Here is a 26,593-nt window from a genome sequence, read left to right as displayed (position 1 = left end):
TCCCTCAAAGCCAGCTTATTAACACAGTAAACACATTTATTGAGAAGAGAGGAGCATCAATGGGAGAATGCATTGGTGGCTGTGGCACTTAGGTCCTGCATCCTGAGGGTGGACCTTCACACAACGTAAGCAAGCAAAACTGTCCGAGAGAGAAGGCTGTTCACCCTGCAGGCATCTCCACTGCTCAGAAAGACAGTTATACAACGCAGGCTGGGACAGAGAGGAGGAGCACCTTTTACATTAAAGCTTTAATCAATCATCATATCTGACTCTGAACAGAAAAGTAACAGCAAGAGTTGGCACCTTTGATTATTAGATTCAAACAAAAAAAAGTTAGAAAAAGCCAATAACAAATGCATAAAAAGAAGAAGAGCTGATATTTCCGATGTTTGGCTTGCAAGAAAAGTTCAGTCACAACCTCAGGTTATTACCTACAGCACCGACTACAGACATGTTGGCGTGAGACTTTTGTTGCATACACACCTGTTTTAGGGGCTCGTAGATATTTAGACTATCCTCTAAATCCTGGTTACATATTATCTCACTTTCTATTTAAAATGTAGTAGAATGACTCCATTACAGGGATCACTGAGTTTTTATGAAAGAAACTTAAAAAAGAACAAAATCAGGATTGGTACATGAGTGTTGGTCATACATTCCATACATTATATAAATCCTTTACATCATGTCAGGACATCAAAGCCTAAAATGTATTGATTATTTGGATACTGAAAGAGTGACATCTACTGACTGCGTTGCACCAGCTATTCATTAAGCCATCACTGAGTTTGTGCTTCTAAGTTACGATCACTACTAGCAAGTGCAAACTTGTGACTCACTGAATTGGGTTGCACCGTTGTCTTAGTCAGTAAAGATTTGTATGATCTGGTGTAAACTGATAGTGATAATATCCATCGCATCTCGAGGTGTAACATAACTGCCAAAAAGTACAGTTTTAGAGGGCGGCGACATAAAACCCAGTACCAGTGTTTATGCTAATCAAATTGCGTTTTATTAAGTTATGAGGCACTGTGTTGCTTTTGGGGTAATTTAGTTTAAAATATTCCCAATTTCTACAATCATCAATGGTATTTTTTTTTCAACTGTTGAATAATATGTTGAAATAGGCCATGTGGTTTACTTAGCTAACATGATGTATCACCTACTTGGCGCTATTTGATGTAAATATGAGGTGGATTTCCATTGCAGGAACTTTGGACAGATGCAAGGTAATGAGAAGGTTTATAGGTACGGGTACATAATGTTTCAGCATTTCTGTTTCTAATACGGTGATCCAATGGCTTCAATGGACATGTTAATTCTTAATGCACTACTCCAATGACAAATAGTTAATGGACATAACTCCAGGTCGATGAGCATGTAGGAAATAGAACAATGGAGGTTTGTTATGTTGTATAGTGAATAATATGCTGCTGATGGCAGAAAGGGAGAAACTCAACAAGGACATTGTGATGGCTGATAAAGTGATGCTGGTCTTTTCTGAGTTTAACCTATCAGCATCAAACCAGCACAGCAGTTTTTCTGGGCCGGTCAGAAGTATCCAACCCAAAGAAGGTACTTTTTCTTGCCTGAAAACGGCTCTGAAAGAGGTTCTACAGGGGCGGTTCCAGTCGCAGCTTAAAACTGCCCACACATTCCTGCAGAGGAAAACAACTTATTTAGTGACAAGTTAAGTAGCTACTTGAATTGGTGACGAGTAAGTCTCCACTCAGTCATGACTTCAATTGTAACCAGGATAACTTGTGAACAGCTGGTGCAGCTAGCTGCTACCCCATCCTGTACCCTTTCAAATCAGCTTGGATCAGTGTCTTTTTGTATTTCCTGAAATGTTGACATCTGGGAGGTTCAAGGAAGCCTTGTAACAGAACTCTGTAGATGTAATGAACTGTGATTGTGCGTGTTAGAATGCTATGTGTGCTATGCTCATCCTTGTGCCTTACGGAACAGAGTGCACCTTCTGTGCTTCAATTAGCCTTATCTGGGACAGGGACTGTGTTAAAAATCAGAGGAATGTGCTTTGTTGAGCTGGGAAATGAAGTGGCACCGACTGCGCTTCATGTTGTGCATTAGATGTACAGTATTGGGTCATCTTAGCCAACCTTGATGAAAGTGTGTGCATTTGATTCTTTGGACGTTGATATAAATTGGAGTTTCATTTCTAAAATGAGATCCCTCTCCCTCTTCTTCTCTCTTCAAAACCTTCTTAAAGGTGATAAAAGGATAAACATATTATTGCAGAATAACAAAAAAATGAAACTAAAGAAAGTAATTCATCAGATGACAAAATATCATTTTCACAAACTGGATTCCCTATGTTAGAGATACAGAATCATATACTCTGGATAATATAGATTTAAAAAAAAAAGGATAATAAACCTCTTCACTTCCTGATGAAGGCAGCAGCCCTATCTAAACTTATACAATGTTTTGGCATGCCACACCATAAAATAATGGAGTTTTTATAAGGCAAAAAATCAAGACTCTTTTAAAGTTTATAATAATAGAGCTCTGGGTTCAAAATCTGTCAACGGAACTGCATTTTACGCTGGATAATTTGTATTATCCCAAACACAATGCAAAGGTCTTGTGCGGTTTAATTTGCAGGTCTTCAAATGACAAATGACTGTGGGCAAACAGGGTCTTTTTTATCATGAGTTTTAAATGAAACAGACTGGGCCCCCATGTCCAGAAATGTATCCTGGACACTGTCACAGTATCGCCATAATTAGCATCTTGTTATTTATTAGCTGCAGGTTTTCTCTCGTCATTTGGACGTCTGATCCTATATAGAAATCCCGAAATCAATAATGTATAGCAACCATAGAAATAATCTGAATTCCTTAAAATGTAGCATTTCTCTTAAATATGAAATGTCCTTTTTTAGCTTTTTTTGTATGACAGCATACAACAACATTGTACAGAAAAAATGATTAAAAATGGTTATAAAAGAAGGTACTTTTGAGGCAAAAGTATTTTAGAAGAAGAGACTGACTTGCGCTTTGTGCTCCTTTGGTAGTAAACTGCATCGTCAACCCGTGTTGGACAGCAGGAGAGAGTTATGGCCTTTCAAGAGCCCTGCAGCTTTAAAGTGGCTCTTATTTTGTCCTTTTTCAGTCCTCTCTTCTGTCTTACAAGCTCTCTGTGCATTGTTCTCTTGTCCTTCTTTTGCCTTCAGTCCAGGTTTGGTTTGTGGTTGGTTTGCTGAATGATCTCTATGTTTATGCATCATGTGATCAGACAGCAGTTGATGCAGCGGGGTCCCAGTCTTCTCTTCAGCGATCCCTTCTTTCTCTTGGGAGCCAGGATGGCAATGATGGCCTCATCAAACACTGTCTTCAGGCCCTTCTGGGTCAATGCTGAACACTCCACATAGCAACATGCACCAATCTGATGAGAAAATGAAGGAGAGACCATCAGTAACAGCAGTCCAGCACCTCAACTTTGCAGGTATTTTAAGTTAAAAGAGCTCAACGTTTCAGGCAAAAACAGTAATTAACTGTCTTCATGTATGCCAATATATACAATTTCTATGTCTGCACAGGAATTATTAAGGTACAGACAGCAGCTGGCTAGCATAGCTTAGCATAAAGACTGGATACAGATGGAAAAATTTAGCCTGCCCCAAAGTTAACAAACATAATCTGGCTCCTAAGTGCTAAATGCTACGCTAACTCACATTTTCACATTTACCAAACAGATGTGATATCTATTTTGACATTTAGGTCTTAGCAAGAAAGCAAATGAGAATATTTTCCAAAACGTTGAACTAGTTCCCAAAATTTCTATCTAAAATGTCTTCGCTTACTGCAGCTCTTTTGGCATCAAAAACCCTCCTGTTCATTTCACTAGAAAGAGAAAAAGGCCCAGCAGCAGCACTGTTAGCTGAGTGTGTATCTGTAATGTAATGTTATGACTGTTAATGGGTTACAGTGTAATCATAAATAATTGTTCTGTAATGATCCTCAAGGTGAAATGCTGCTCACACTGAAGGAAACAGCTCTAATTGGAGGTGTTTCTCAAATAGCTTAAATTGATTTTGGATTGATCCTTGTGGCCTCAGAAAACTTCATGACTCCATGAGATAAGAATCTCAATCTGAATTTTATTTTATGTTGCCAAAACGGTGAATATCAACTATTAAAAAAATCTAGACTGTAATTTTTGAAAGTCTGACTTTTATTCTTCCTCTCTGCCTGACAGGAGCGATTAATCACAGACCACATTTGGTATCTATGTCCTGCTGCCTTGAACTCCCCTGGACGTCCACGTTGACCCAGAATGTATTCCTGGATTCATTTTAAGGCAAAGAATGCACAGAAGTCTGACTCCAAGCATTTCACTGAAGAAATTACATTCCTTCAGAGACATTCCTGGGTCAAATCAACACACAGGAATCTAACTGGACCTGACAGCTTAATTCTATAACACTGAAAGTGAAAATAGAGGCTTCTCCCAATACAGCAGCGTTACTTTATTTCCACAGTAGGATAAACATACTAACCTCTTTTGCCAGTTTCTGTCCTTGCTCAGTGGCGATGGGCTTCTCTTTCATGTCATTCAGTTTGGCAATTGTCTTGGGGTCATCACGAAGGTCAATCTGAAAAAGAAAAGAGACACTTTCTCTGAGCTAAGAAAGCATTGCTATTTCTAACATTAGACAGATTATTATACTTTGTTGATAGCAGTTTCATACTGACTTCACAGGAAATCAGGTATTTCTGCACGTTTCAGGGCGCCGGCTTCTAAACATAGCCAAGGTCCGTGTCAAACAGCTCAACCGTGTAACTGACAGTGTGATTTCTCATTCTGAAACAAAGCCATGTTGGCCCACACTTCCTGCTCTTGTGCAAAGCGATTTCACAGCCAACCACAAGGTTCCTCACTCGTCTTTTATTCATTGCAATGCTCAGCACACACGCAACTCATCCCTGTCTCGGTAATAACTAGAAATGAATCCACCTGCTGAATTTCACAGGGAGCAGCCTTCATTAACCCTTTTCTTGACTGGGGAGATTTGTGGCGTCGCAGCAAAGCTCGTGCGCACATATCAGCATCCGGCCAGAGAGCAGCAAGTGAGTTATGGCGGGAACTGATAAAAGAGCAGTAAACATCAGCTGACACGAGATAAATCAGACACCCACTCCATCCTCATCACCGCTGGGCCTCGGCTGCTCTGGCATTTGGTTGCTAGGGAACACAAACCGAACAAAATAAATAAAGAAAAATCACCCGCAAGTCTGCACTCACTTTTAAGAGGACATACGATATTGGCAGTGCATTTTAAGGCCTAAGAAATGAGCTCATACTTAGGATTAATGTCATCTCTTAACATCTACATGCATAATGCGTCTATAAAAAATCACAAGACATTAACCCAGCTTTAGCTTTGCTGCATAAGTTAATTGCTGCTTTAAAAGATACTGATTTAATGATTACCTTAAAAGCAGGGAGGACTCTAGCACAAAGACACTGACTTTCTAAAGCAATATAAATCAGATCATCCTGGTTTGTACCACTTTTTTTCATTTAACAGATTATTCCTTCAGTGGCTCAGGTTCAGGGATTCCAGACTGCAAGAGTGGGTGGACTAAATCTAATTAAAGCTACACTGATCAATATTTTTACATTGATAATGGATGAAAATTGATTGTGGAAATTCAAAAGGATCTCTTGTAGTCGTGAATTCAGAGAGTATTATTATGGTCTGGCTCAACAGTTCCCCTCAGCCTCATCTCCCTCTTTCAGCTCTGTGGTCTGGATTTACAGGCCTACAGCTTTATCGTTCTGATTCAGTCTCTTGGCTCTCATCAACCTTGTTTTCAGACAGCTATTTTTACCCTGTAAAAACACTGTACACTTCCCTCACTGCATGGAGAAAACCGGTCAAAATTCAGAACTAGCCTGTGTACATAGCAAATGTTGGACTTACATTCATAAAGTAGCAAGAAAAACAACTCCAAATAAATGCTAATGGCACTCTATTTCTGCAGGACTGTTTGCTCACATGTTGGCCTTCAGCTTTGTGAGGTGATAATATCTTACAAGTTTCATTACCAAATAATGCATTAGCATTAGAGCCCTGCTAATATGTTAATCAGTCAATATTACTGGACAGCATTGGCCAATAATAATAATAGACAAATAAATACATTAAACTTTTTCCTGCTTTTATTTAACATATCATAATGAAGAAAACGATGCTGGGGATGATTTAGAAATGGTGTCATCATGTAGTTTGTGTAGCAGAGCAGCTCCAGCTCACTTGTTTACAACAGTCTTAGCACTGTCTGCAGCACATGTAGCAGAGTACACGGAGCAGATGGTGGTGTGGACTCAGGTGGCATCTTCACAGTAAGCTGCAAACTAGTTTGTAAAATACTTTCTACAAAGTGTTTAAACAAGGACAACACCTTTTTCACTCTAACCTGCTGTCTGTTTCGTACATGTATGTAGAATATTAGCCAATATATCAATCTTGGAATTTTTCACGCCCTTAAAATCCATTTTGCCAACAGCCCCCCATTCCAGTAGTGATCAGGCTCTAATTAGTGTAACAGCAGTAGTAGCAGGAGTTATTTTAGTAGTAAATGTACCAGCTGTACTATTACAGTTTTCGACTGTATTACACAAGTAAATAAAAACAACAGAACACAGTACATTACCATGGTTTAACTGAAAACACTGTTTTCTTGAGATTTCGTGGATCACATCCCTGTTTTTCCCGTGAGCACTGCAACCAAACCAATGCATCAATTCAGAAAAGAAGAAGTAAACCTAGTCTAAAATGCAGTTTGCTACACTACGAGTTGAAAGCCCATTTTATCCCTATGTATTTCCCGTTGGGCCTGTTTCTGATATCTACTGCCTCCATACTACCTTCTACTGCCTTCTTGGATCAACACTTTTAAATGTGTCTGGCCACCTCTGAGTTCTCTCCTAAAATAATCTCAGGTTGCTGAATCCAGGCCCAGTTGCATTCATGGAGCGTACACTCGATGCACCTTTACTTTCAATCCCACTGGTGCCTGTGGAGGCAGAGTCAGCTGGTGCTGTTTGACGTGCAGCTGCATTGAAATGTTTTGTCATGACCTGCCTGAAGTACTCAGTGAAACCTCAGCACAAGAAAAGTGATCACTAAGGCTGCAATTAAAGTCATTTTTTTCAGGTTGATGGCTTTTCCTTTTTACTTAATCAATTAATCAATCAGTCACTTTGCTTTACTTCTAAAATGCCAGAAGATAGATAATTAAAAACACTTTTCATACAGTGCCATAGCTCAGCATGACAATATCTGTCTTTGCTTGACCCACAAAAGATATTTGGTTTGCATCATTTATAAGGAGAAAATCTAATTATCATGGACAATCCCTCTCACCCACTGCATGACACTGTGGGGTCTTTAAGCAGCTCCTTCAGCAGCAGACTGAGACATCCACCCTGCAAGAAAGAGCGCTATCGCAGGTCCTTCATCCCATCTGCTGTAAGACTTTACAACATCAGCATCACTGGCTGATGTTAACATAAACTGGACTATATCATTACCACCCCAAACCATAAAATTTGCACTGACATTCTTGCACTGCACATCTCTGCACTTTTAAACTTTATTTTTATTTTTATTTTTTCTGTTAAAAAATTTTGCCACCCTTGTATATATTGTAAATAAAGCTGCTGTAACAATGTAAATTTCCCCTGGAGTGGGGAGAAATAAAGAACTTTATCTTATCTTATCTTATCTTATCTTAACAAGTTGTTACTTGGACTGAACATTGAATCCCTTTCAAATTGAAATCACAATTTAAAACAATACAATTATCAAATCACAAAGGTGGCAATTTAGGATACATGAGTTGTGGCTATTAAATAATGAGAGTAAGACTGTTACTGTTGTCCATTGATCAATGTATGCGTGGTTCAGGCTGCATGCTGTGGTTAAACTGACATAAGGATTTATGTCTCTTTGTTTAATGTCTTATATTTTGCAATACATTAGTGTGAATTTGTCAGTGGTTTTACAAATTCGTGATGTTCGTCTGTAATAGTCACACTTTAGATGGCATCCCATGTGGTAAAAGCTCCACTGTATGTTTTAAAGTATAACACAGCGAATACTGAACTGAAGCCTGACTTCAAATCACAATATCTGTCAGAGAATTGTAATATTTTCCCTACATAGTTCAGTTCTTGTTGGTATAAACCGATGATTGAAGTTTCTGGTTGAAAAAAAAGACTGAAATGATGAAAAGAGGATCTCAGCAGTTGCTGATTAATTTTTCTGACTTTCTGATTAATTGATTTGTTGTTTCAGCTTTAATCACCTTTGTGAAATTCCTTTTGGATCCGAAGTTGTCTTTTGTTTCAGGTTTTTCTCAGAAACTGCAGTCATGCTGACTCTATCCCACAATGTTGGGAAAGTTTGGGGGTTGTACAGCAAAGAATTGTCTCGGGAGCTTCTTTTGTGAGGATTTCTGATGCTGCAAGACACTGACATTCATTTATGTTCGGTGCGTTATGTAACGTCCTTTAGGATTTGGAAACATGCTTGTGGCAACACAGTTTAGGTGGGTTCGATGCATATTTATCCCTGAATTTGTTGGCCTCAGTGGCCTTTTGTGGTTAAATTCTCTGCAGTAACTTCAGACCCACAACAACATTCATATCATATCAATGTGCTGGAAATGACAACTGTAACTTAACATTTGTTTCCTACTGCGTCCATAAAAGCAGCAATGGCTGAACATGAAGTGCGTGTGATGTGAACTAAACTAACCTGGGTGCCAATGAGCAGGTAGGGGACACTGGGTGCATACTCCTGCAGCTCGGGCACCCATTCTTCACGCACATTCTGGAAACTGGCAGGGTTGACCACGGAGAAGCAGATGAGGAAGACATCGGTCATCGGGTAGGACAACGGCCTCAGGCGGTCGTAGTCCTCCTGAGAGAGGATGGAACAGTAACGGTTATTCGGGGTCACAAGAGCAGACATGACTAATTTCCATTTCTTAACATCTGAGAAATTATTATTCATCAATTATTAAAGCATAAAAAATGAGCAGAGAGACTTTTACTCCTCCCTGGAGAGCTAGGTGTACACTGTACAAGGCTTGTACCTTGGCTGTTTTATACCAGTGATGTGGAATATTATGACAGAAATGATATGCATAAAGAAACTGCACTTGGTACTCAGTGAGAAAGAGAAAAGAATGTGAAGGAGATGACGTTCCTGTGAGAGTTTTTTTCTCTTTAGCTTTGCCCTTTCTGACAGAAAGAGTTAGGGATTATTTCACATTTGCAGTCCTTCAACACGAGCTGAGCACAAGGCATTGCCAAAAGACACTGCAAACCAGACATGCTGGCATCTCAGATATTTGAGTGGTGTAAATGGCTAATTCACAGACGCAGGGCTGCCCTTTGTGTGTCAGATCAGGTGCTCCCTTGTCCCCAGCAAAAATAAACCTCTTTCGACAGAGTGTCTGAGTTGCTCGCATATGAATATTCATGACGCATCTCACTTCTTCTACTGATGGATCGTGCTTTTCTGCTGCGAGCTTGAAGACACAAGGGAACAGTGGATCTTCAGTAATTTGATATGACTCAACCAGACCAAATCAGACCAAGTGAATCAGTCTCATTTTCTTGTCTTGGAGGTTTACTGTCCGCATCTCTGAAACCAAAGCAAATCGGACACAACATCCAGCTGTGCTAGAGAGGGTTGCAATGGGACAAGTGAGCACTGGCATAACAGTCTTTCAATCCGATGACTTCAGTGAGTCCAGTTCTCTCCCAAACACACACACAGTCCAGTACCATCCAACTGCTAGAATTCCACAGACAAGTCTTTCTCACACAAACAGATCACTTGAAATGGCCTTGGACATGAGCAGAAATTTCTTCAAACAGCAGATCAGCCAGACAGGGTGTCATCTTTTTGTTGTCTGTGTAATGAATTTTAGATACACTGACTTCATTCTAGATTGGTGTAGGTGATGTAAACAGCATACAAACCTTCACGCCTGTGCTCGTACTGTAGATGAGTCAACTACGCCTCACTGGCTTGGGTCAAGTGGATATAATTTAAAAAATTATGAGCTGTTTCATCCTCTTACTTCCGAATGAGTACAGTATTTCACAGAGCTTCACAGACCTGACTCAAGCTGGAATTTCAAATCATTCTTTGCGGCTGTGTCTTAGAGAGCCGGAGGACTGCAGATTGTCACGTGGGATGATCGAGTGTTTCAACAAACACACTCACATGAGTAACTTTCCAGGGAGTGACAGCTCACCTGACACTGTCTCATCTTCCTGTTGTAAGAAATCAATTGCAAATGCAAACCATCAGATGCTCCAAGGAAGCTGAGGTGAACAGTAAGGATGATTTAAAAAACACATCTGTTTTCAGTTGTGCAGACTGAAGTGAGCTGAAGCGCCAGTGAGAAGAGCTCATCATGGCTGAGATGATCTGATGCTAACTGTTTACACACTGTTACTCATCCCTATTTACTCATGAAGCTCAGCTGTACAATGTCTTACGTGATTTTAGAGATTGATAAAAACAACCCTAATGATGCTATCAGGTGTATCTCTGGTTAGAGTCTGGAGGTCAACTGGAGAGAGAAAAGAAAGACCTCCATGACAAATATCAACAATTAGACGGAATGACTAAAACCCTCAGAGATGAAGTTAAAGATCTAGAGGGAAAAAGCGGTGATCTCCAGAAGGTCAAACAAGATCTGGAGGATGAAAATGAAACTCTCCAGAAAGAAAAACAGGATCTGGGGGTGAAAATTCATGATCTCCAAAAGGAAAAAGATGGTCTGGAAGGAGAAAAGAAAGATCTCCAGAAGGACAAGCAAGCTCTGGAGCAGGAGAAGGTGGCGATTCGGGCAGAAGTTGAAGAGTCCTGATGGAAAAGAGCAACAAATCTGAAGAAGCAAATAAAATCCTGGACTAAGAGGAGGAAGAGCTGCAGGAGTTCCTCGTTAAGAAACAGCAGAAGAGATTCTTCAGCTGTTTGAAGAGCTCAGAGCAGAAGGAGGAAAAAATGCTCAAAAAAAAAGAGAAGAACCAAGAAAAAGAGAAGAACAAGAACAACAACAAGGTGGGTTGCTGGAGCTGGATTTTCTGAACCTCCTTTCACCAACTTCTTCCTCTTCCTCTTCTTCTTCTTTAAAATTATTTCTCTCCTGTGAGAACATCAACCTTCTGAAGGTGCAGTACTACACATTAGAGACCCAGGAGCAGAGCTCATTTGGGGCAATGTTAGCAATCAGTCAGCAAGACTGAGCTAAAGTGACTTTTGTTGTTTTGATTTTTGTGTTTCTTGTCAAGTATCTAATTGACTGGGTTAGCCATAGCATAAACATCCATTTCTGGCCACGTTCATTCATTAATAAATACACATTTTATTTTCAAGACAGGGTCTGCACAGTGGCTTGGTGGTTAGCACTTCCACCTTGCAGCTAGAAAATCCCCCACCTTCCCGGGATCTTACTGCATGGAGTTTGCATGTTCTCCCTGTGCATGTGTGGGTTTTATTCGGGTATTTTCCATAGGTGTGAATTTGAGTGTTCTTGTTTGTCTGTATATGTAGCCCTGTGATAGACTGGTGACCTGTCCAGGTTGTCTCCTGCCTTCACCCTAAGTCAGCTGGGATAAACTCCAGCCCCCTGTGACCCTAATGAGGATTAAGTGGTGTTTAGATAATGGGTGGATTTCCAAGACAAAAATGCATCACAAAAGTGCAAAATGAAATCAATATTTAGTGTGAGCTGTCTTTGTTTAAAAAGCAGTATCACTGTCCTTGTTACAAATTTTTAAACAACTTAGGCAGGTAGGTTGTACCAAGCATTTGGAGAAGTTGCCACAGTTCCTCTGAGGGTTTATACTGTCTATGAATGTAATTCCTGACTGACTCCATGATAGGTCTGCACAGTTTATTAAATATTAATCTCTATCACAATTTTGGCTTCTTGTAAATAAATGAAGATGACAGACTGCAATACTGACGAATAAAATGGGTGCGCTGCTCATAAAAAGTACGATGTTTTGGCTTCATCTCTGGGGAGCCGTCATACCAGTAAGCATGGACCCATGCAGCGGCAACCTGTGCAAATATATCCTGGATGCTGTGACTGCAGTCCTGAGAAAAGGAGTGATATACAACAGAGAGCAGACAGAAGTAGAGGGAATCAGTTATATGGAAATTGTGTCTGTGCTGCAGAGTAACACAACTTACTAGCTCAACCACCTGAAAAAACCACCACAAACTGGACTACTAATAAGACTAAGGCCAAGAAGAAAAACTTGAGATAACCTCTGTACAGTGTCTCACTGTATCGTAAATGGAAAGCAGCTTAAAGGTTTTCATACAATTATATTTGTATTTTGCTTCTCGGAAGATACTCTGTGAATATGAACCTCTCTTATTTTGATGCAAAGATTTGTACCCCTGCTTATTCTTTTCAATCAAGATAGTTCTTTATGACCGTAACTGTATGCTTAGACTGGATTGTGTGATGGATACAACTCTAAATATCTGAAATGTCTGTAACTTATGCACAGTACTATTTATCTCATTTTACTTTGCACATAACATGGTTTCCTGCTATGCTTTATAGTTAAGGTACCACAGCATGTCCTAAATAACGAGCACTTCCACAAATGGCAGAACAGGCGATTACATTTTTATAACATACAATGTGAGGCCTAATAAACCAACACAGACTATAATATAACATGCAAGGAAAGAAAGCGAAAAACCTTGGCCCAACATCACAGATGCCAGGTATTTAATGAGCGAGGCAACTGTTTCAACTATGATCTAGTAACTCCATTAATAATGAGGATCTGTCTGATTCAGCTCGGCGGGTGATTGATTATCAACCACATCGCTTCACAGTAATTAAAGAGAGAAGCACGGCAGTGTTGGGAAAAAGAAAACTTTGACTTTTAACGAGTTGGGAACCGTAGAGCGAAACACAATCAGCCACAGTCAGCTGCAGAAGTCCTGCATAGTGTGATATGGGGTGTTTTCTATTCACTCACCTCTATGTAAAACACTCACAGCATATCTGATTATATGGGTCATTCCAGAACTGGAGGACATTTGTATCAAATTTCAAATAATCCATGTACAGAATACTAAAACATGCAGTTGTTGTGTAAATGTACTTGTCCTGAGACCAAATTTTAAAAAAACTAGAAGAAAAGAACGGCAGGGCAGTTTTTTTTGCCCCAGTCCACTCCTGGTCTCACTCTACCTCATACAAACCTGTTATGCATATTATCAGGAAAAGACTATTTTTTTTTTACTTGTTTCTTTACTATTTCCCATCAGTAAGTTTGTCCTTTGTTGCAGCAGTAACAACCAACTAAATATCTAGTTTCTACTCCTGAGAAAAAGCTAACATTAGCATGGATTAGCAACCCTGTTACTGTGATTAGAGTAGGGTTAGAAAACAAATAAAACATTGATATTATTGATGAATATGGAGCAGAAATTTGAAAAAGGTCTATTTTTCAAAAAACTTGAATCCCAAGTGTCCTTCAATTCTGGAATGACCCATATATCTCTATGTAGTTCCTGAAAACATCAACAACTAAAAGCTGCTATTTGCATTCACATTCTCCGTGTGCCCTGTTCTGCTCCCATATATACACTTTATTTATCCCATGGGATCAAGTACAAGTACGTATTTCTGTGTGTTCACGACCTTTGCTTACACAAATGGATCCTGCGAGTCCCCGGCGAGCTGCAGACACAGTGTTCGCCACTCAGCAGTTTACTGTAAGCAGGCCTGGAGCTTGTCTGAGTCTCATCTCTACTCTGTTTCCTCAGTATACCCCTGACACATTACCAAAGACAGTCGGTCCACCAGCCGCTCACGGTGGATGCACTGTATCTTCCCACAAAGCTGCAGTGCTCAGTCTTGACTTTAATCAGCGCTCGGTCCAGAAATGTTTACACTTCCACTGACGTGAGGAGCTCTGGATAAAAGTTTCCACCAGAAAGACATATATGTCAAACAGTTTTATTAGTGCAGTTCAACAGTTCGTGAGTGCATCACTGACGCACCGCATAACTCTCTCCGAGGTAGTCAGGACTGCACAGTAAATATTATGACCAGTGGAGAAGGACGAAAGGAAAGACAGAGAAAAAGGAAATGGGAGCACCTTGTGTGTTTGCATGTTAAACTCTATGAGTGCTAAATTCTCTCCAGACATTTCAACCAGTCTCTGCGTCTTCTTGTGGCCTCTGTGAGCTGTGCTCTGTTGACTCAGTGACATATGAATACTATGATATCAGTGAGTCATTCCCTCCACCTCCACGTCCCCCTCCTACCTTCACTGCTCTCTCTTGTCTACCTTTCTCCTTTTCTGCTCCTATCACCTCCTCAGGGCTCTATAAACTGTCTATATCAACAGAGTCAGAGACGCCCGCTCTAACATGGCTGCCGGGTGGAAAAGCAAGTCTAGACACAGACGCTTCTCTTCCCAAAGTTCTGTCTCTGATCTGCAAATCTGCACATTTTGCAGGACTGGATTTAACATCAAGAATTTTTTTTTAAAAGCTATGGATGCCTGTTTGTAATTCACTGCTCTTTCAATGGTGATTAATGATCGTTAATCGGAGTTCAAACGGCAATCTGCTCTGTCTGTTCATGCCTGTGTGGTGAGAACATCCTGCAACACTCCATTCAAAAAGATGTCAGTTTAATGTTGGCTTTAATGAATGTTAATGATAGTGTCACATACACGGTGCGTGACACTACATATATTTTATGAGTCATTAGGAAGTGCTATTTCAGTTTATATACACTACCGTTCAAAAGTTTGGGGTCACCCAGACAATGTCATGCTTTCCATGAAAACTCACACTTTCATTCATGTGCTAACATAATTGCACAAGAGTTTTCTAATCATCAATTAGCCTCAACATGATTATCTAACACTATGTAGAATTAGAACACAGGAGTGATGGTTGCTGGAAATGTTCCTCTGTACCTCTATGTAGATATTCCATTAAAAACCAGCCGTTTCCAGATAGAATAATCATTTACCAAGTTAACAATGTCTAGACTGTATTGCTGATTGATTTAATGTTATCTTCATTGACAAAAAAATGCTTTTCTTTGAAAAATAAGGACATTTCTAAGTGACCCCAAACTTTGGAATAGTAGTGTACGCCCTTTACCACTGAACGGTTTCAACATTAAAACAGGCAATTCCAGATGGAAGACATGATCAGGAGATTTTAATAGTGTCGGGCTGAAATTATTACTGACCACTAACAGAAAAGGAATCAAATATTGTGAGAACTATTTAAAAGGAATTCTTCAGTCTTTTTCCAGAAACTTAATTTAGTCATTACAGTATGTATTACTCCACATGTGAAAACTCTTCTACAGTCTCTTCTGAGGCTCTGGAGGAGATTAGTCAGCTCCCTGATGATGTCATTGGAAGTTATCTGAGCTTCAGCTTGTAGACTCCAAGTTTTTAAAGGATAAAGCTGGAAAATACTTTTTTTCTCATGACAAGACCAAAATCAACAATGATTTGATCTGACTAATTGTGTAGTTAACACCAGATATACAGTAATGTGTTTCCCTTTGCTACTCAGCTCAACTGCTGTCCAAAAAACAAGAATCTTAACAAACACGGCAACACACACAGTCCTGCCGCCAGAAATTTTCACTGGAGGACCAAATCTGAATGAATCTGCAGCTGCAAACATTCCCTAAAAACTGTTGGACAAACACTGGCTGAAAACTGCAGCACCCAGCTGCTGAACTAGGGGTCAACCGATTACTGGCCTGGATGATTATAAGACACGACATTCAGCATATTTCAGATTATTAGAATTTTTTTCAACCAGTTATTCAAAAATGCACTACCCTAGATTTGATGAGGTCACCTTTCTCTGTGACAGCAGCACTCTGGTTTCAAGCAACATCCAGCCTACAGCACTATCTGATTGTTTAAAGGTCACGATTGACAGCCAACCAACACTGCAAGATAGAAGCTTCTCTTTAACAGACAGCGTTGCATTGCACACTTGGGAGATTCTATTAACTGCATTGTGTAAAACAGGACTCAGTGTTTTTCAAGCTTCATTATTATTTTGGGTTAACTAGAAGTACTATGGCTGCACACTGGCTTGGTGGTCAGCACTTTCACCTTACAGCTAGAAGATCCCTGGTTCACGTCCAGGCCTTTCCGGAATCTTTCTGCATGGAGTTTGCATGTTCTCCCTGTACATGCGTGGGTTTTCTCCAGGTACTCCGGCTTCCTCCCACAGTCCAGACCTGTCGAGAGTAGAGGTCGACCGATATGGGATTTTCAAAGGCCGATGCCGATACAGATTTTTAAAAAAAATTTCAGCCGATGGCCGATATCTAAAGCCGATTGTAGAAGCCGATTTTTAAGGCCGATATCCTTTTTTTTTTTTTTAAAGCACATCGATTACAAAAGGCAATTTAAACACTAAAAGTATATACATGTATATATTACAAATTAAATACACTGCATTTTCTCTCTTACCAAGAAACAAATCTCTTACCTGTTTTTTTTTTACAAAATAAGCAGGTGTGGAGCGAGGCTTGTTGTTGCCTGGCTCACTCGCTCCGCTCATGCTCCGCTCTCTGAGTGCCGGGGGTCCTTCTAAGGGAAAAGCGGTCGCGGCAGCTGCCCGTACGGGTGCCTGATCACAAATCGGCTTTTTATTTGTAAATATCGGCCAATGGCCGATATTGAAAAAAGTCCATATATCGGCCCAAAATATCGGCCGGCGGATATATCAGTCGACCTCTAGTCCAGAGTGTCCCCTGCCTTCACCCTAAGTCAGCTGGGATGGATTCCAGCCTCATGCGACCCTAATGAGGATTAAGCGGCGTATGGATGGATGGATAGAACTACTGCCACACTGCTGCATGCCTCCACCAAACAGTCAATCAAGTTGCAATTCACATCCATCTCTTCATCTGTTTGTGAGTTATGGCATTGAATAACGGTCAGAAAAATTCTGTTGCAGAGCATTATGATGGTTGAAAATGACCTTTTATATGAAGCATGCCGTCACTTCATCATTTTATACTATTAGACATTTGTGTGACATTTTATCATAATTGCTACAGAAGTTTCTGGAGTTGGGGCCAAAAACAAGTTTTATAAGGTCAAAATGACAACCAAATTTAATTAGGTCACCCCTCAGTCCAAATAAACCTTTGCATCAAATTTGAGGAAATTCCCTCCAGGTGGTCATGAAAATCAGACAACCTAAAATCATTTTGCCTCCAGCCATGGCTGTGGCAAACATTGAGGCCTGTGCTGTTTGGTTCTCAGTTTTGGCATTACTAATGTTTATTTGGTCTGAATCCCAACATTCTGGAGGTCCAGCACTGGTTTGTCATTTATCAAAGACATGTGTAAACATTTACTGTTTCCAACTTCTGAAATGAAAGACTGTCTGCTTTTCCAGAAATTTTTGTGATAATCAAGTATCTTGTTGTTCTGAACTATTGGGCAGACACAACAAGCAATTATTGCTGTTAGCTTAGCAGCAGCGCTACTTAGTGTCCATTATGCTACACTATGTACATTGTTGCATTGAGACCACAGAGCAGGCTAGACATTTGCTTCATTATGTTGCAGAACATCTTTTGCAAGTATGTTCTGAGGATGCACTGCAGGAAGTGCAATGTGTAGTAAAGCAAAATCACACAAACACATCATGCTACAATTTTTTTTGCTGCTTGATTCAAGAAGAAAACTCACAGAGTTGTCATTTTCCATGAGTGATCTACAAGAGAAGTCTTCCTGACGCATAATTTACTCAGATTTAAGGGTTCTTAGATAGCGTTTTTAAGCGCAATTTAAAAGGCAGACTTGTTGAGGGCTGCACAGCGGCTCGGTGGTCAGCACTGTCGCCTCACAGCTAGAAGATCCCGGGTTCACGTCCCAGGTCTGGGATGTTTCTGCATAGAGTTTGCATGTTCTTCCTGTGCACATGTGGGTTTTCTTCGAGTACTCCAGCTAACATGCTGAGGTTAACTGGTGATTCTAGATTGTCCATAGGTGTGAATGTGAGTGCGCTTGTTTGTCTCTGTGCAGCCCTGTGATTGACTGGTGACCTGAGGATGAAGCGGTGTATAGATAATGGATGGATGGACTTTATTGACATGCAGACTCACATGCGCACAGCAAAATGAGTGTGACACTGGGGAGAAACACTGAAAAAGGAAGACTTTGTTGTATAAATAAATGCAACATTAGCTGTATGGAAATACTTCAGCAAGGACTTCAGAAAGGATGAAATTGACCAAAAACAGGTTCTCTGTCAGCGCTGTCGCCGTTGTCATTACACGTAGCGACACGACTAATAACCATTTAAATCAACACGACAAAGCTCTACAAAGCCAGATGCAAACACTATCCAAAGTAAAAAACTAGTTCAGATGTCTTTGCCAGCGCTGCACCATACGAGAAACGTTCACGATGGATTTTCCAACTTTAATTATTTTTCATTTTCTATGCAGATGTGCTCCCTTTCAAAATCTCCCCAATCATTCGAGAATGATTTCTCATTTCCAAATGGTGCTGGGTAAGCTATCTGGTGGAAATTTCATGTATTTTTTTCAGAATGACATACATTGCAGAAAACTAAATTTGCAATGTCAGTTGTTTCCCAATATTGTGCAGGTCTAATTCTTTATGCTTTGTGCTATTTGCAGGTTTGTTGTGTGTCTGCTGGTTGCCAAGCAGCAGGCTGTTTTTTACATTTTGTTTTTTTTTTTTAAAAACAATAAGTGAGCTTTAGAGGTGCAGACAGGTGGATTTATGTGTTTGACAGAGCCAGTCTAACGGTTTCCTCTTACTCCCAGTCTTTGGGCTAAACTGAGCTTAACAGCTGCTGTTTCAATCTAATGATCCAACTACCAAATGTTCAAATGTGCCTTCAATTCCTCGCATGCCATGTACCGCAACATCAACTGAAATAATAAGGAAATAATTGTAATTTTGACATAGAGGCCCTCTAGGTGAACGTGCAGAGGTCACCTTAAGACCAGTTTAGATTGTGTTTTGGCAAACTAATTGCCGCATAGTGAACCTGGAGCCTCGGGTCTCCCAGAGGGTCTGAGGCTGCGTCACATTTGGCCACTCAGTCTGGTGTTTTGCTTTGGGCTCTCCAGAAAGCGTGATGACAATTTTTTACACTTCTGACATTTTATTGGCCACAAAGAGAAATCAATGTATTGAAAAATCTCTGAATTGTTTAATCGGATCTCATCTTTACTTGGAGTCCTCAGTGAGTTCTGTGTATGAGAGCAGAGTTGGTGCTAGAGTTTCTCTGAAGAGTAAAAACTCATGCTGAAAGTGTGAGCTGAGGCATGTCTACAATGCTGCTGTGTCTGAGCAGCAGAGTGCTGACAGGCTTCCAGCTGGGTAAAACCATTTCCAGGATCCCCCCTCTAGTCCTCACCCCCATCCCCACCTGCCACCCTCCCTCCCCTGCTGGGACGTCTGAGGGTCACTAGGCCACTTTGGGTTGCTGAGTCAAAAAGGACTCATCAGACTGTAGCAAACAGTAGAGAGTGGCGGGTAATCAGTGAAGTGAAGTGGTAAAAGTGATTACATGATGTGCAGTTGAGTGTGAACGCATCTGACGAGCTGTGCAAATGAGGAACAGTCCAACAGCAAGGTGGGGGTTAATAGGGCAGTAGGGCATATTTCCCAAAGGGTCACGACTGCTGGGTTCCTGCCCCCGCCACCCCCCCGCAGCGTTTCCATGGGCACAACAGCACTTAGCATCCACTTCCGGTTTTCCTCCTGCTCCTCCTCGGGCAGTGAGGCTGGACTTTCTTGAGTGCAGCAGCAGCAACAGCAGGAGAATGAATGAATAAGTAAAGACTTTCCCCTCTGCTCCCTCGTCACATTCAGCAAAACAGACTTCGCAGACCTTCCATATGGAATAATTCAATAGGCAGCACCTTGGGGAGCGACGTGGCAGCGCGCAGACAATAGTAGGCAGGGAAGTGGCATCGGCAGCAGACAAAGGACAGCGGCGCTCGGATCAGTGCAGAGTCGTGATTATGTGGCCCTGACATGAAGCACCGACGCGACGGCATGAAGTCGCGTCCGATGAGGGCGTGATGGATGGTTTGTATACGATGCTGCCGATACTCTCATGGAACAGCAAAGCATTGTGGGAGCTCCAGTCATGGCTGGAATATAAATATGACAGAAAGCTTGAAGCCAAATGAACATGTGTAGCACAGGCCAGAGGTGGAGAGGATGGAGGGAGAGTTTCAAAGTGACGAGAACGAGCGAAAGAAAGGGAAAGAAAAATGAAACTGAGAGGACTGAATTTATCCACTTTGAGAGCACTTCCACCCCCCTCCTCCTTCTCTATTTGCCTCCGTCTCTCTCTCTTCCTCTTTCTGTCTCACCCTTTCTCCCCCTCTCTCTCTCTTTGGGGCACCGGGCCTTTGATCGGACGCTGAAGCTATAAACATTACCAGCTGGCCTTGTGCTCCACATAAAGAGGTCAGCCGAGTCGGGGGCGGAGGGGGCCGCATTTTTCAGAGCAGTAACTCTACTCTCGGCGGCCGGCAGCACCCACAGCAGACATCTGGGAGAACTTCTCCATTTCAGAGACACTCTGAATCAGCTAAAAACAAACCCTCCTCTGACACACACACCCTATCAAACACGCCAGAATAGACAATAAGGTTGTGTTCGTCTTTATGCAAGCCAGTAGTAACACTTCTGCCATCTGTTTTCTGGAGGCAAAAATATAACGCAGCCACAGGTAGCTGTTTGGGTGGGAACCAAAAGGCAGGGTGGCTGTGATTTGCTATTCACAGACTGGTGCATTTATCATTCATGAACGAGAAGAACGGAAGAACTGCTAAATATTCCCCCGCCGACCTTTCAGAGCTCAGTTTTTGTCTTTCCAACGAACAGATTGTATTTCAGTCACAATCTGAAATGTGACTTGACACAGTGAGAGCAGGCCCTGAGCAAAGTGTTAACTATCCAACATGTGACATGTGTACAGTTTTAGGTTGCTGTGAGGAGAGGAGGTTAGAGGTCACGGAGCACAGAATGGATGCACATCTGTTGGCAAGTCTGAAGGGAGTCCAGGATTTAAGCTACATGGAGCTTACTTGTAAGCAAATAAAAGTTGTGTGTATTCAGTGTTTTTCACCAACTAAAAAAGTGCTGATTCCATTTCCTTCCTTATACGCATTTGCAAAGACATTTTTTAAAAAAAAAAATATTGTAGGTTGTGCAATGTTTACATCTATCTTGCATTCTTCCTCTACAAGACCACATTGGTGCATCGCGATTTGTTTTTCTGGTGCTGGCAACTGTTTATCAGTAGTCAAAGCCATCAGCAGGGATGTGCATGTAGTTGCCCACATGCTCATGCATCCTCTAGCATGTGCACAAACCAATCAGGTCCATGTTAGAAAAAGCACAGAAAAGCATTGCCCCTTAGCACTATTAGCGGTCAAAAACCTCACAGGGGGGCTTTAATCCTTTTTGCTTCTAATTACGGATGTTAGTGATTAACAGTTAATCAACTAATAACCAATAATAACTGAACCAAAATCAAAAATGAATTAAACAATAAGTCAGAAGACGAAGGAAATGTGTGTCAGAAAAGGTATTGTGGGGGTTTAGCCAGCAAAAGGCACCATGACAAAGACTTATGTGGTGGTTTATGCCCTCGGCGCATATAAAGAAGATGAGTCTACTGAGTCAGTGTATCTGTACCTTCATGAAATATATAATTAAGCTGCTTCCATGACTAATGCCACATATCTGTACTGAATTTGTGGCCTCGATTCTTTATTCATTGATAACACTACTGACTACTGGCTAAGAAAACAATTAAGTTTGCATCTCTACTTTTAATGCTAAAATATGTCCAATCTTGCCTGCATGAAAGGGGAGTTCAGGATGGTGTGTCCTCTAAAATGTGTGTAGGAATGATTTTGCATGTCTCATTTCGGTTTATATTTCATTTTCAGTTGTTCTGCTGAAGATTTTCTCTAATTATTAATGGTGAAAAATGCTCATGAGCAGCTTTTTTTTTGTCCAAACAGATGTCCAAAACCCTCATAAATTCAGTCTACTGTCAAATACAACTAGGAGTAATAATTAATATTCATATCTGAAATGCTGCAAGCAGCAAATTTTGGCATCTTTGCTTTAAAAATATGTAAACAATTCATTAGGAAATGAGCTGCGGATTGTTATGCAGCGATCTGCCAATCAATCCCCTCAGTTCTAAATGATCATACAGACCAAATAATAAACAAATACTGCAGGGTCTTTCCCATATCTCACAGTGATGCCCTCAGTGAGTTGGTGTGTGTTTCTCATGGTTTCCCCCGTCTGTGTGTACACTGGCTCTGCTGAGTGGAAACATTATTGTGTGTGTGTGTGCAGCCCAGTGTGTTTTCAGTACAGTTTTAACTCTTGCCCGCTGAATGGCACATTGTAAAGAAAAAGCCCAGGCATTAAGCTGCCCTATTAACAAACCTGTGACATCACTACTGGACATAGGAGCCCTGTTCTCCACATAATAGAACTATTGAAACCCCTTCACTACCATCACTGTCCATGGCGCACCAGACTCTTGCAGTAAACCCATGTGTGAAAACCATCACCTGTTGCAGCTTAGTGTCTGGCCTGAATATGAAGCCTGTGGGCGTTTCAGAGGCACTGTCGGATAGTTATTGGTCCCAGGAGCACATGGGGAACCCGAGATAGAGATAGTGAGATACAGAGAGGGTGTATGCGTGTCCTTGACGTGTTTGGCACCAGGCCAGAGGAAAAAATAAACCCTACCTGACCAGCTGTGTCATACAGTCCCAACAAGTACTGCTTTCCACCGACGTTGACACTCACTGCAAGGAAATGACAAAGAGCAGTTGAGAGGAGGAAGCAGAGAGGTGAGGGTGGGGAGGGGAGCACAGAGGGAGGCAGGGAGGGAGGCTCAGGGTCCCCAACCCCTCTCTGCTATGAAGCCTCCAAACAAGTGGTTTTGATTATAGCAACAGATGCAATGCAGTTGGAGAAAGAGTAGCAGAGGAAACTGAATTCACTCAGGGATTATTCTGTACAGTATCCTCCCTCTTATTAAAACTGATTGGTCATTAGAAAACTCAGAGCAGCAGCAGCAGCAGCAGCTCGGCATGCCATGTAATTATCAGACGCTCATGATAAACAGATAACAGGAGAATTGTGCTCCTACCTGCATAATGATCAAACACTGTGGGCACATACTCCTCTGGAAAGGCGTCATTGGCATAGCTCATCAGAAGACACGTTTTTCCCACTGCACCGTCTCCGACCACGACGCATTTTAACATGATAGTACCGGTTCCGTTGGCCATGATCCCGACCTTACCACCATCATCACCGGCCCCCCGACGCCCTCTTCTACCGACTTCTTCCTCCTGCTGCTGCTGCTGCTGCTGCTGCTGCTGCTGCTGCTGCTGCTGGGCGGTGATCCCCGCACGCCGAGCATCACCAGCGGCGGAGGCGGACTGCGCGGCGCACCGAGCCGGACTGGAGCTGCATCTTCCTCCCTCTCCTCCCCACCGGCGGTACGGTACTCCCGAATCTGGACGCGAACGAGCTGCCTCGACAAAATGAACAGGACCCTGTCAGTCCTGAGTCATACGGTTGCCCTTTAAATCGAGACGCGACCGTCTTTTCCCGGAGCAGCCCCGCCGCTGTCAGTCCTCCCGCTGCCGGCCCGTCGTGCCCTCTCCCCGGTGAACCCCACGCCTGTGCTCTCGGTCCCTGGCGCACTGTGCTGCTGGTGGACAAGGTGGGTGCGCTTGCTGGAGAGGCGGAGCTTGGATTTGAAACCAAGGGGCTCTGGATAAAGTACACTCCGCCTGCTGGGGATGTGGGGATCAAGGACTGTAAGAAATTACATCATATAGGCCCCTAGGCTGCAGGCTATAAGGGAGGCTGTGTTTCTGTCTGTATGTGCTGAGAGGAACACAGGAGATAATACAGGATCCTGGGTTATGAGATCATCAACTTACCAGTAATGACTTGAACGACACACCCCAGTGGAACTATTACCTTAAAATAATACTGGTAAAAGTCCATGTAGGAGTAGAGCTGCAGCAGTTAATCGATTATTCGGTTAGTTGTCAACTATTTAATTAATCACCAACTACTTTAACAGTCAGTTGAAGTCATATTTTAGAAGGAAAGTGCAGGATTTCTCTGATTGCAGCATTTAAAGTATAAATATTTGCTGTCATTTCCTTCCTCTTTGACAGAAAATGGATATCTTTGGGTTAATGGATTAATCAATCAGTTAATCAGTTAATTGTCAACAAATAGCCAACTCTTTTGATAATCAGTCATTTTAATCATTTTATAAAGATGAACATTTGGTAATTCTCTAGTTGCAGCTACTTAAGTGTGAAAATGTTCCGTTTTTTCCTCTCTTCTGTGACAGCAAACTAACATCTTTGGGTTAATGGATTAACAAATGAATCAGTTTGTTGCCAGTACTTGAATTAATCCACAACAATTTTGATTATCATCTAATTGATTTCAGTCATTTCTTAACAAGAAAAAGTAGAAGCTCTCTGATTACAGCTATTTAAATGTGTTTTTTTGTTGTTGTTCTTTGTTGTTTCTCTGAATATCTTTGGGTTGCTTTACAAAACACAGTAATCAACATTTTTAAAGACTATTTTCTGACACTTGATAGACTGAACAAGTAATTAGTGAATTCATAAAATAATCAACAGATTAATCAACAGTGAAATAAATCATTATTAGCAATCATATGTAGGAATATCAAGGGTGTCGTATTAAAACATGGTTCAGTGACACCACGTAAAGCCCTTTTTAAGAACCACTCTAAGATGCCTCAGTAGTATTATTACACTAAATTTACTGTCCAGACATGTATTTGTCTTGACTGTAGGTCTAAAATAAAATGTAAGACTATGCCACCTGTTTGTTCAGGTACTAAAAAGCTGTATGTTAAGTCTAAGTCATAAAAGCTCTAAATTTAGAAAAGTGCCTGTCTGCACATGACTTTGTGGTTGAGGAGATGAAAAGATGATCCATCCTTACTGCACCACCACTGTGTGTGTTAGTGTGAGTGTGTAGGATGGATGGGATACGTGAGATGGGACCAGGGAGCTGCAGATGGAGACGCCACAGGAGGAGGTATGTGTTTGTGGAACACGGAGGGAGGTACAGAGACATGACCTCTGTGGTGCAGTTGGCCAGGCGTGGGCTGTCTCCTTGAATTAGTGCTCTCATAGCCGTCTCAATAAAGCACGTCTCTCTCTCCAAAAAAGAATGAGCACGCACATGTGTATGTTATTTTCCTGTCACGCTTAATCTCTCTGTTTACTGGGCCAAATGTTCTGGAGCTCAGAGCCTGGAGATCCAGAGGGCCCAAGAAAGCTCCAGGGGAATACAGTCAGTCAAGAGATTAATCTGTTTCACAGGAAGAAGAACACAGGAAAACATCTCACTATGATTAGTCTTAGCTTCTTAATGCACGTCTGTCCAGCAGGTCTGATGACTTAACTGGCATGTGGACTGTTACTGAATTACTGATGTTCCTTCACCAACCATCTACAGTACTTAAAACAAAACCATAAACTATATGTGGTTGAGCCCGGCGTTTACATGACCGTTTAAATCTTCTCATCTTAGACTGACAACTTTAATGGTCCAAAGGTGAAGTCTGATAACTATGGTATGCATTTATAAGCCTGCTTGTTCAGACTGTGAATTTCATGCATCAGTCACAATGCATGTTTATATCAAAGCTTTTTTGTATTTTTTTTGACTTGTCAAATGTGTGATGTAATTCCTATTTTGTTAGCTCTTGTGACCCTGAATCAGGCAGTGTTTATACAGTGAAATATCTGCAGCACAACAATGAAACCTCATTGAATGTACCTACATACATTTACTCAACTACTGCACTTAAGTATAAATCTGAGGTACTCACATTTTACTTTTCATGCCCACTTTTTTCTTCTACTCCACTACATCTCAGTAGATCTACTCTATATTGAACATTTTACTTCACTTCATTTATCTGACAGCTTTAGTTACTTAACAAACTATGATTTTTGCTCACAAAACATATGAAGAACTCAGAAAATCTGATGTTTGGTATAAATGAAATTACCCAACACTTTATACAGGTACAGCTAAAACAATTAGTCGATCAATATGTGTAGTGATTTAGAGTGCTTGTCACTGCATTTAATCAGAATTTTGAAAATCTATTAATTGATTTAATAATGAAAGTAATCATTAATTGCGGTCAGATACAATATAGTTTAAAATATGGTAGGAAACATTTAAAATGGGTTCTTACTTGTAATTAGAAAATTTTGCAGTGGATCATGAGTATTTTTACTTCAGCAAAGTGTAGTGAATTACTCCTCCACAACAGACTGTAACGTACAATCATATGACTCATTTGACTGATTTTTTTTTCCTGTAAAAAACAATACTGATTAATGTTAATTAAGAGCTTGCTTTTTTCAGTTTTGAT

At 41.1% G+C, this 26,593-nt stretch overlaps 1 protein-coding gene across 1 annotated transcript; it reads right to left on the bottom strand.

The window, feature by feature from the left end:
* Window positions 1-15: 15 nt before the first annotated feature.
* On the bottom strand, window positions 16-23,916 carry rhoq (ras homolog family member Q). The gene is made up of 5 exons (XM_023278363.3): window positions 23,285-23,916; window positions 22,879-22,937; window positions 8,792-8,956; window positions 4,523-4,618; window positions 16-3,408 (listed from the first exon to the last, which is right to left on the bottom strand). The coding sequence occupies exons 1-5, from the start codon at window positions 23,424-23,426 to the stop codon at window positions 3,247-3,249; spliced, it is 624 nt and encodes a 207-aa protein (XP_023134131.1). The 5' UTR covers window positions 23,427-23,916; the 3' UTR covers window positions 16-3,246.
* Between the last annotated feature and the right edge of the window lie 2,677 nt (window positions 23,917-26,593).

The sequence above is a fragment of the Amphiprion ocellaris genome, chromosome 16, assembly GCF_022539595.1.
Source record: "Amphiprion ocellaris isolate individual 3 ecotype Okinawa chromosome 16, ASM2253959v1, whole genome shotgun sequence".
Lineage (NCBI taxonomy): Eukaryota > Metazoa > Chordata > Actinopteri > Pomacentridae > Amphiprion > Amphiprion ocellaris.
The sequence above is the reverse complement of the archived record's forward strand: the minus strand, read 5'-3'. Positions and strand labels throughout refer to the sequence as shown.